This window comes from Neltuma alba, unplaced genomic scaffold, assembly GCF_004799145.2.
Source record: "Neltuma alba isolate B1F8T4 unplaced genomic scaffold, ASM479914v2 tig00001566_pilon, whole genome shotgun sequence".
Taxonomy (NCBI): Eukaryota; Viridiplantae; Streptophyta; class Magnoliopsida; order Fabales; family Fabaceae; genus Neltuma; species Neltuma alba.
The window spans coordinates 43,136-55,458 of NW_021632513.1; the positions used below are offsets into that span (position 1 = coordinate 43,136).

The following is a 12,323-nucleotide window of genomic DNA, read 5'->3' on the forward strand; positions in this document are numbered from 1 at the left end:
TTCCATTTGAAACGACACCAAAAAATTTGACAAAGTGCATTGTTCATATGGTAAATTTTTCAATTTTCAGTATTTTAGCCCAATTTTGGAAGGGCATAACTCTTTATACAAAACTCCAATTTCAACATTCTACCACTTGATTTAAAGCTAAAATTATGATCTTTAAGTCTACCAAGTTTCAGTTCAAACTCAAAGAAATGCTTATTATTTTATGTGTCTTAAACTTGGCCTTTTTTGGGATATTTTATCACCTAATTAAGTCCAACTTTACTTTTTCTTTATCTTTTACCCATCCTTTACCTTTTGAGACTTATAACATGCTTGCACATACATTCTAGCATGCTTAAACATAGTCATACATGTTCATACATGTTTATCTCCTTAGAGGAGCTATTATCCAAGAAGCACATAGATATTCAAAATGTTACATAACATAACAAAATGGCCATTAGTCACATCACTAAGCATTTACATGCCTTCATTCACCACTTCTTGGCCCTTACCCTTGCTTGATCCTCTTCCTAAGGTTAGTTTAAATAGAGGGGGAATGAGATTTCAAAGAAATTCTAGTAGCAAAGAATCATAATTATCATGCAATCATGCAAACATAATGTGACATGCTTTTGTGCATATAACTTTATCATTCATACTTAGTGAAAAACCATGGAAAGTAAGCCGATTCATAGGTATTCACATAACATAGTGCCAAGGCATGCATAACATAAACATTGCAATCATAACTTTGCAGCATAGCATAAACATTGCTATCATAACTCAGTAGCATAGTTTAGTCACATCATGGCATTCATAGCACATACACATACACATAAATGAATGCAAGAAAGCACTTTAATCATAACTCAATGCTACCTCTTGTGTACTTAGTGACTTGTTTCCTTTAGGTTTAGGGTGTCTTCTTGATGATTGGACAAGGTACCTATCAAACCAACATCAATGTTAATCATCTACCAACCATTCAAACACATTATACAATACTTGAGCATTAAACCCCTTTCTTTTTTTTTAGATTTTTGACCTAATCATTTCCCCTTTGTTTCAATCAATCTCATAGGTCATTCTTACATAATTTTTCATGTAGAATCTAAATATCCCATTAGATTTTACAAAATCACATTCTTTTCCCATGAACATGAATTGGCCGAATAGTATATAGTTAGGGTTTAAAGTTTTATTTTTTATTCTAGTGCTTCCAAACCCATTCTCTCAACACATCCCTATGCAAAATCATCATATCAACTCACTAAAAGTATCCAACTCATCAAAATCCGGGTTTAGGGTTTCAAATTTTTATTTTGATTCTAATGATTTTAAACACTTTTCCTTAGTGCTTCCCTACACAAAAACACATTTTGAACTCATTAGAATCATCAAAACACAATAAAACAAAACCCTAACTAGGGGTGGGAACAGGCCAGGCCAGGCCAGGCCATCGTCTTAACAGGCTCGGCCTGATTTGTAACAAATAGGCCTGAGCCTGGCCTGTAGCCTGTTAAAGGCTTTTTTTTTGGCCTAAGCCTGGCCTATATAAGAGCCTGGCCTGGCCTGAAGCCTGTTAACAGGCCTGTATCTTTTAAAAATCTATAAACAGGCTAACAGGCCTATTGAAACACAGGCTTAAGCCTTTAAACAGGCCAAGAACAGGCCTTTAAACAGGCCAGAACAGGCCTTAACAGAATACAGGCCTATGTCTTTAAACAGGCCGAAACAGGCCACTTGTGATCTGAAACATAGTTGCCAAACAGGAAAAAAAGAGAGAGAACATACAACTAAATAAACTCAAATAAAATCACAATCCACAACTCAAGTACTTAAAATACAAGTTGAAATAATGTTATTAATTAACATTCAACAAGAACATACCAAGTACAACAACATTACAAACAAGTTTAAGAAGAATAGCCACCAGTAGCAAATCATCAAATTTCAATATAATTTCTTCATCTTGTTCGAGCACCTTCAAAAAAAAACAAATCAAATGTATAATATTAGATCATATCACAATTTAAGAAGTAAGAAGAATAAGAAACGATATAACTTTTACAGTACAAAATTTATACCTTTGGTTTTTTCCTCAAGCCATACTTATTGCGAAGCCAATCCCCACCACAAATAAGCACTTCAATTGATTCTTCATTCAATTTGGAACGATATTCATCGATAACTCTACCTCCAGCACTAAAAGTGGACTCCGATGCTACGGTTGAGATTGGAATAGCTAATATGTCAGCAGCCATCTTAGATAAAATCTTATACTTCATGCTATTATTTTTCCACCATTCCAAGGCACTGAAGGAGTTAGAATTACCATCAGGAATGTAAACACCATCCTCAAGATAAGCTTCCAATTCTGATTTCATTGGTGGGACTGCTTGCTTTTCACGAACAATACTCATGATTTGATCAAATCCAGTAACTATAGAAGAACCAGATGCATCGGCAGAAGAGTTATTACCAGCATTATCAACTTCATTATTACCCATTGTGTCTCCTTTGTACATGCTTACATACTCATCATACATTGATCTCAAAGCACTCACCACTTTATCTATATTCTCAGAAGCCACATAATCAGGCTTATAAATCAAAGGAAAGCAATAATTAACAACATATAATTTGCACCTGGGATCCAAAACACTTGCAATGGCCATTAGCATATTACATTCTCCCCAATATTTGTCAAACTTCTCTTTCATTGAAGCTGCCATTTCTCTTATGAAGAAATCACCATCTTCTATAGCATTGTCAATTACTTGCTTCACTCTCCACACTTCAGGAAGGTACAAATTTGCAGTAGGATACTCACTACCTGAGATGATATGGGTGGCTAGATTGAATACTTCTAAAAGTTTACAAATCTTCTCAACCTTATTCCAATCCTCTTCTGATGGTGCATAGTTATAATGTGGCTCTCTTTCCTTATAATCAGGAAAGACAACCTTAAACTTCAAAGCAATAGACAGCATCCTATATGTCGAATTCCACCTCGTTGGACAATCAAGAATAAGCTTTCTTTCCTTCAAACGTTTCTGCTCAACAACATCACAAAATGCTTTCAGCCTTGAGTCATTATAATTGATATATTTCACACTCTCTCGAACATTATGTATAATGTCCCTAATTCTTCCAAGGCCATCTTGCACCATTAAGTTTAATATGTGTGCACAACATCTAACATGAAACAAATCACCACCTAGAGGTAATGAACTACTAAGTGATAAAGTGTCCTTAAGAGCTCTTAAACAAGAATCATTGTAAGAAGCATTATCAACTGACACAGAGAACACTTTGTTTTCAATACCCCAACTCTTCAAACACTTGAAAATAGCATCTGCCACATCAATGCCTCGTCTAGGAGCAGGAACTTTCACAAAACTCAAAACTCGCTTCTGAAGATTCCATCCCGAATCAATGAAATGCCCGGTGATGACCATGTATTCAGCTACTTGGTGAGCTGATTTCCACATATCAGTAGTCAAACTAATCTTGTTCACACCTTCTAATAAGGCCTTCAATTGTTTCTTCTCTGCCTCATATATCGCTAAACAATCATTTCTTGCTGTCTTTCGAGATACTTTTTGAAATTCAGAATTTGCATATTGAAAGCCCCACATCCAAACTTCATCCTCAACAATATTAAAAGGATGTTCATGCACCATGATTGCAGTAGCTATTATTTCCCTCATCTTTTCATTAGAATATCTAGCACCCGGTGTCAAAAATGGATTAATGCTCAGATTGGAAGATTGAAATGGAATTGTGGGTTGCTTGCTTTGTGAAGAAACAAGCAACTTTCTTTGCAAACAGACAGTGACATGTCTTCGAAGATGGCTAGTACTAGCTCCCTTCCCTGAGTACGAGAATAGTTGTTTACAATACTTGCATTTCCCTTTGATCCCATTATCAGTTTCAACTTGATCAAACTCCTCCCAAATGGTTGAGGTTTTTCGCCTCTTCTTTTGAATAATACTATCATTAACATCATTTCCTTCGTTAGTTTGTTGACTAGAATCTGTTGGTGTTTGTTGACTAGCCACAATAGCGTTAGAAGGAACTGAATTAGATGACATTGTTTCACTCTCAAACGGAGATGACATTAACTGGAAATGAAACATACAGCATATATTAGCATTCCATTATTGATGCAAAAAATCAGAACAATAAATTGAAAAAAAAATCATGTATCAGTACAGCATTAACTAAAATCATGTATTCGCTTCATGGTACCACTGGGGATCAATTCTGCAAACAGTATAATTCATTTATGGATCAATTCACTTGAAAATAGCTCCCAGCTTTCACCGACTTCTTCTTCTGGCCACCCCCCTTCCCCTCCCCAAAAAATTCCTATCCCATCTAACTCCCTCTGCCTTCCACGGTTCCACCCCCGCCTAATAAAAGCAGAATAAAAATGAACAAAAGCACAGAAAATAGCGATGGATCAATTCACTTGAAAATAGCTCCCAGTTTAGCACGTAGCATTTATTTTATGATCAAAAGCAGAATAAAAATGAACACTTCAAGCGGGGATTAATTTTCCAGTTTAGCACAGAATCAATTCAGCATGGCATTTTCCAGTTTAGCACAGAATCAACAGACACGGCATTTATTTTATGATAATGACTGAGGAGTGGGGACTGGGGACTGACCAGAAGGAGGACTCGATGTTGCGACTTGCGACTTGCGAGCACTGGAGTCTGGAGACAGGGCCGCGACCACTGGAGATCGGAGCAGACGTCACGACTCACGAGCACTAGAGTAGGAGTCGATGTCGCGAGAACTGGAGACTGACGAGGAGGAGGAGCCGACGTCGCGAGCACCGAAGGTCTGAATGAAGGCCGACCGTTCAACTTTTTGAAGCTCGGATATGGAGACTTGAGAGTGAGCGGTGGTGCCGGCGAGCTCTAGAAACTGAATCTGAGATAGTCTTCGACTGAGATTCCGAGAACTAAGAAGAGCGGTTGCGAGAACTAAGAAGAGCGGTGGTGCCGGCGAGCTCTCGGCGAGTTGCGATGAACAGAGGCGAAAATGCTAAACCTAGGGGAAGTTGTGTGTCCGCGATGGTCTATTGGTCTGATGGAACTTAGTTTGTGTGGAGCAAATAATTTTTTTGCCAATTTATTTAAGTAGCTTTAAACTTATATATTATGCGAAAACATATTAACAACACACGTTGGTCTGGTGGTGGAGGTGCTGCATTCTTCTCATCAGGTCTTAACTTCGAGACCTATCTTTTGCATAATGTACATATAATATTTAAAATACTTAACAGGCCCAGGCCGCCTGACAGGCTTAATAGGCTTCTCATAGAGCCTGAGCCTGGCCTGTTAGGTGAAATAGGCCTTGAAAAAAGCCTGAGCCTGTGTTTATTTTCTAACAGGCTTGGCCTGATCAGGCCGAAAGCAGGCCAGGCTATAGGCCCCTGACAGGCCGCCTGGCCTATTCCCACCCCTAACCCTAACCCTAAGAACAAGACTTGGCCGAATTGGGTATCATAAACCCTAGCTTGATTTTCTTTCATAAATCAATCCAAACAACATCCAAACATACCAATCCAAGCTCATAATCAAAGTTTCTATCCTTCCCTAGTGTTCCTCATGCTTGACCAACATTTCAACATAGTTTTCCCTTAGGATTAGTCATGATTTCATCATTCCAATTGCATAAAAATCAAGCTTATACATACCTTGAGTAATCCTAGTTTGAAACTTGATAGCTTGGCCTTTGCTTGGAGTGGTTTGATAGTGATTAAAGGTGAGTACAAATTTTGGCAGCACTTCCCCAATATATACTTTCTCTACCTGGACGAAATATGAAAGGATGGAAGGGGTATTTATAGACCTCCATAAACCACCCAAACCTGCCTTGGTCAGTTATTTTTCTGCCCAAAATGCCCTCAAAATTTACGTCAAAGTGGCAAAAAATATGGGTCACAAGATCTTTGCTTGCTCTCCAAGAAAAGTTGATCTTATGGTAAAAAATGTGCCACCAAATTGACATGTGATCTTGGGCCTTGGGGAGCACCTTTTTCTTGACTAAATTGGGATAACTAAATGTTCAAATTTAGTTGGGAAGTAATGGAGTTGGTTGGGTTCACATCCAATTACAATCTTCCGTCCAATTTACTCCTTTTTAGTCCTATATTAGGAAAAATAGCTTGGGACCTCTAAAAATCCATTTATTTTCATGAAAAATCCTCATTCATTCTAAAAGTATGATCTAAAAAGTTTGGGAATTTTTCACAACCTCTAACTATTTATTTTACATCTTTCTCTGAAATTGAGCTCTTACAAATAGAATTTGAAAATTAAATTCCCCATAAATTATTCCCTTCATTTCCAATACTAGGAAATAATTTTATTAATTCACATATATTTCCAAGGAATTTATCCATATTTTTTTTTGAATTATTGAGGCCCTTACGTAATTAAAATAATGATATTCTCTTAATTTTTCACTATTCCCTCCAAAATAATTTTTTTGGGGGGAAATTCCACCATAATTTATTTTGGGCCATTTTCACTCCCAAAATATCATATATATCTCAAAAATATCTAATTTGGCCTTCTTCTATTTTTGGGAAATTTTCAAAAATTTTTTGCAAAATTTCCAGTTTTGCCTTTAGGAGTCTAGTATCACTAGTCCAGCTTCCTTCAAGGTTTAAATTTTTGGATATGATAGAGGCTGATTTAAAACAAATGCAAGAAGCTACAAAATCAAGCCCTAGCATTGTTGTTGAGACCCCTGATCCTCTGTCTCAACATAGAGAAGGGAAGGATGCAATTAAGGATAAAGAACGGTCAATATATCAATCCTACTGCTATAATTGTAATTTGTTTTTGTTTATTATTTGAATGTTATAAGATGCACTTGAGGAGCAGAGTAGTCAAGGATCTTTCACTTTAGCTGGAAGCATGGACATTTTGGAAACAATAACTAGGAAATTAGATCGTCTTGGTCGAGTCAGAGGATTATCAAAGATAGTTGGTATAACACAATTCTTTGGCTCTAGTTCACAAAGCTCTTTAGGAAGAAGTGTCCCAAGTGTTAACTTGATGGTTAAAGTTCGAGAACAAGTTCATCAAGAGATTGTGACTAGTGCAGAGATTTGTCAATTCTTTAAAAATGAGCTTAAGTCGGAGATTCGTGAGGAGGTGAGATCTTTGGTTTCTAGCATGCAAATTAGGCAAGTTCAACAAGAAGAACGTACACCTAGGTTTGACATTAACCTTAGTTTAATTTTCTCTAAATTGAGCCATCATTTTTATAGTTTAATTCCATGCTTTCATTTGTGTCATGCATCTAGAATTTCCCAACTTATGGAAGCACAAAAGGTAGCTTCAATCCACAAGTGCCGTTAGCTTCACTTGACCCTAGTCCCACATCAAATGATGGGAAATCTTGTATTCTCTATTTAGATGACCCAAATATGTGTGCTGTTACTGATGCTCTTAAATACACACGAGGGTCTAAAATTCATCATACGAAAATTGAAGCGGATATAGTTAAGATGATGGTCATAGCTATTCAAGAGGAAGAAGCAGATGCAAATGTCCTGTTCCCTAGTGACGAAGTTGCTAAACTAGGTCAACCAAAAGGATATTTTATTTTATAGCCTAAAGACTTATTGACATCATATCGGTAATGGTACAAAACACTTGCCAATTTTCTGATTTTTTGTTCATATTCTCCTTATAATACTTATCTTTATTCTATTTTCATTAGGATAATGAAAGGGGTACTGCCTCTTAGGATTGTTGGGGAGGAAAGGATGTATCATTTTGGACTAGACCAAAATGACATCAAGGACTTCCTATCTATGGATGAGCTAGACATTACATGGATTTAATCAGTAACAATGTGATTTTATTTTATGATTTTTTTGTGTGCTCATTTTTAACTCATACATATGAACTAATTTTTGACTTATTTTAACCTGATTATAGTTACTTACATAACTTGTGTGCTTCTACGGGAAAGGGAGACTTATATGGAATCACGTGTCCAGCTATTTTGCAACCTTTAAAGAACCCCATTGATAAGCAGATGAGATGCGTGGATAACACAATTAGAGAAACCCAATTACCTTGTTATTTTGCCCCAGTTGTTGAACAGTAAGTAGTTTATATCTATTTATATATATTTATATATATAATTTCCCATGAATTCACTGGTTTCATTTCTTTTTAATATTTCAGCAAACATTGGTCATTGTGCGTTGCTTGCCCTGCAAACAATGTCATCTACTAGTTTGATTCATTAGGTCGTCGCCCAAATAGCAATATTAAATTTGTATTCAATATGTAAGTTTTCGTCATCTTATATGGTTTTCTTATTTCATTAAATTATTCTAATGTCTGGTCATTTTTATTTGGTCATAGGTCTTTGAAGAAATATTATGTACAAGGTGGGAAGCGCGAGGGTAAAAATAGCAAGACGACCTGGTACAAACTAATAGTAAGTGTTTCAATTTAAGTTCTTCAATTTCATAAACAATTACTTCATATATACTTAAATTTATCTTTGTTATTTACTTTTGATTTACAATGTCATCTGCAACCAAGAAGTACAGAGTGCAGATACTATATTATCTGTTTCATTTATGAAATTATTGAGTCTGGATGTACTAAAGATTTTGAGATGGTAATAATTAGTTTGATTATAATTATTTGGTTTTTTTATTTGATTTCTAGCTTTCTAGCTTTCTTTTAATTATCTTATGTTGAATAAATTAATTTTCTTATTTATAAACTTATAGATTTTTTATGATGAAAGCTCTTACACTAATGAAGACATTGATGCTGCTCGAGATCATTTGGCAAGACAATATTTTCAAGAGTATTTCTCTTAAAATGATAGATAAGGTTGATAGTCATAGTTTAGGGAGTTTAGTTTTTTTTCACTTCACTAAGTTAATCAGGATGTTATTTTCATAAGTTATTGTTCAGGATGTCATTAGGATACTATTTGTATGGAAACTACCATGAATGAGCCTTTGCTGAATTCCTGCTATTATTGTAGCCTATTTTGGTTCAGTTTCATTTATAGAGTTCAAACGAAAGCTAGTGGTATATACAATTACAAATTTTATGTTTTTTAAAAAAATAATATACTCATCTGTTCTAGTGGGAACAGATGAGTATGAGTCAACTCGTCTCTTTAGTTAGGAACATATGAGTATGATGGGTTCATTAATTCCTAAGAGAAAACGAGTATGAGTTGATCATACTCATTTGTTTCTAACAGACGATTATGTATCTCCTATCTATGTCTCTTTTATCAATGTCCCCTATGAAACAGAAAAAAAAAAAAAGGCCTTCAGAATAGACAAAAATGATTTTTTTTTTATACTAGTGTCTTTATTTATTTTGTACCAGCTAGTTTAATGTTTTTAATGTCTTTATCCTTGAAAAAACTATAAGTACTTTGACAATTTAAGTTGATAGGTAAGAGATTAACACCTACATTTAAAAAGCCCTCTTGCTCTATTAGAACTTCAAATTTTGTATCTACTCTAATTGTGACAATTCCGATTTTGCGAACTTTGTCCACTAACTATATTCTTGGGTGATCCTAAGGTGTTGGAGCCTTGGAAGAGATGCAAGTGATAGCAATCTAGAGTTGTAAAAGTAAAAAGGGTTGGAGACTAGATTGAGTCTTGGAATTATAGTGGTTGCAAATGCCTATTATTGTTCAAACTTCTATAAGACAGTAAAAATCTTAATACTCTTGGAGTTATAGGGTGACTTGAAGGACTAGAAGTAGGCCAAGATATTGTTAGGCTAAACTAGGATAATTATATTTCTTATGTCTATTCACTCTTTTACTGTAGTCATTACATTCAAATTTATTCTCCACATTTAGCCTATGCACTTTCCTATTTATCTTCGGTTTAAATTTGCAAAATTTTGAAGTCACCCAACAAAATGGACATTGTAACAATAAATTTTGTGAATTCGCATAAAAGAAACTTGGACAACAAAAACACTTTAAGAGAGACTAATAACCTTATTGTGACCTAGTCGCATATATACTCCTCTATAAGTGAGAAGTTGGGGATTTGATTCAACTTATAATATTATCTAGTTAGGCCCCTGCCTCTCTATAGTTTGAGCAAAAAAAAGCCTCGGACAAGAGTTTTTAATAACCACTTGCTCTCATATGACCTTGTAAGACAATTTGAAAATATTACAACAAATCAAAAAGTGTTGAAATAAACTATATTCATTATTTGTTATCAAAATAAGGAAATATAAAAGGGATTTGGAATTAGAGAAATGAGCAAGACAAGAGACAATTAGAGAGAAGGAGGGAGTATATTCTTATTCACTTAGATGTGCAAATTGTGTATTACACAGCCCTCTATCTACAGGCCTCTAACCTCAGAAAGAGTTACATATATAAAAGGCAAAATTTATTCACATGAGTGCATCATATGTTTCCTTTGAGTTATATAGAATGAAATCCCCTAAGATCCATCCATTAGAGAGGTTATAAAGTGTAGAATATGAAAGGGAAATGATTAAGAGAGTTTTTGGAATTTATATAATTTAATATTTATAACACTCTTATGTGTTCATAAACAAATATCGTGTGTCATTAACACTTTACTGAGAAGAAAAACCTAATGGAAGAAAGACCTAATGAATGAAAAGGAGTACACAATACAAATTGAAATTGCCTTATTAAAACCTTATTAGGAAAGCCGTATAGGGAAAATTCTTGGTTGAGAAAAACTATGTAGTATGATCTTTACTCCCTCGAGTGATAATATCACCTTAATTCCTCTTGATGACATCACTTTTATCATTTCATCTCAATAGAATATACTAATGCTTCCCAGAGCATATCTTCCTTTTATCAATATACTCTCTGGTTACATTATGCACTATAAAAATAACAAATGAAAAGTTATCTAAAAAATCATCACCATGATATATCTTGCATCCACATAATTAATTTATTTTAATTTGAACAAAATTATGTTGTATAAAAGTTATTATAAACCGAAAGGGTATAATCATAAGTCCAATTTTTATTATTATTTGAATTCATGATGATTAATTTGTGAGAAACATATTATAATAAGCATTTGATATTGTGATATTGATAAATATTTTAAGAGTGATATGAAATCAAATAGATCAAAACGTAATTATTGATTATTTTTATATATTAATATGTTGTGTTCATTAATTTATTTACAAATTTAAATATATGAAATGTGAATATCATTTTTTTCATCTCAATATGTAAATTGGACATAAATTATTTTTATTTTGACATTTCAGGGAAAAAATCATATATTATGTCACATTTATCTTGAAAGAAATTTAATCAAATTATATAAGAACAAGTTCAAAAAACTTTAAAAAATATTATATTTTAAAGTTTATATCAATGGTTATTATTTATGACATACTACAAAAAAAAAAGCAAATTAATGATGAAATTTTCGTTGCTAATCAAAATTCGTGTTAGCAACAGAATTTTTTTTGTCACTAATTCTACCGTCACTAATTACTTAGTGATGAAATTCAAAATTTTGGATGGATTAGTGACCAAAAGATTTCTATCACTAAGCTATCGTTAATTAGAGATAGATTTCTAGTGAAAATTTTGTCATAAAATAATGATGGATTTGTAATGGAAATGCCGTCACAAATTAGCATCACTAAATTTTTTCTCTATAAATTTAAAATACCACATGACAACTACCACATAATCACTAGCCTCCACCTGACTTCCTGTTCTCTCCCTTGTGTTGTCATGTCATCCTATTGTCCATCTCATTGTCATGTCGCCACACCATCACCTCCTCTCTCCCGCCACATCATCCCCTTATCCATGTCATCACTATGGGTCCATCATTATGAGCTGCCATATTATTGCCTTATCCATGTTATTGCCACATCACAAATTAGCTTAATTTGTGAAAGAGTGGTGGTTCAAACTCAGGAGCTAAGAAATACCCAAAAAATTTTATGCTAAAATAAATATATATAATATTTCTAATTAAAAATACAAATATATATAATAAATAGGGAAAATGATAATAAAAGAACTCTGAAATTGGGTATTCCCAAATCAAGTGCCTAAGAACTTCAAATTACACAAAAGAAAGTTGCTTCAAATGGGGTATTTTGAAATACGTGGAACTGACTCAAATGCCATTATATCATATTTGATAAAAGAGGAAGAGAAGGGCCAATTTTGACCATCATCCCTACCCTTGTCATGCATTCATGCTCCCGACTTTCTCTCATTCTCCATCCCCATTGTTGCCTTAAAAGCCTTAGCATTAG

At 34.2% G+C, this 12,323-nt stretch overlaps 1 protein-coding gene across 1 annotated transcript; it reads right to left on the minus strand.

Moving 5' to 3' along the window:
• Positions 1-1,703: 1,703 nt before the first annotated feature.
• On the minus strand, positions 1,704-4,910 carry LOC114759299 (zinc finger BED domain-containing protein RICESLEEPER 2-like). Its single transcript, XM_028948464.1, has 4 exons — positions 4,668-4,910; positions 2,079-4,118; positions 1,882-1,975; positions 1,704-1,741 (listed from the first exon to the last, which is right to left on the minus strand). The coding sequence occupies exons 2-4, from the start codon at positions 4,113-4,115 to the stop codon at positions 1,704-1,706; spliced, it is 2,169 nt and encodes a 722-aa protein (XP_028804297.1). The 5' UTR covers positions 4,116-4,118; positions 4,668-4,910.
• Between the last annotated feature and the right edge of the window lie 7,413 nt (positions 4,911-12,323).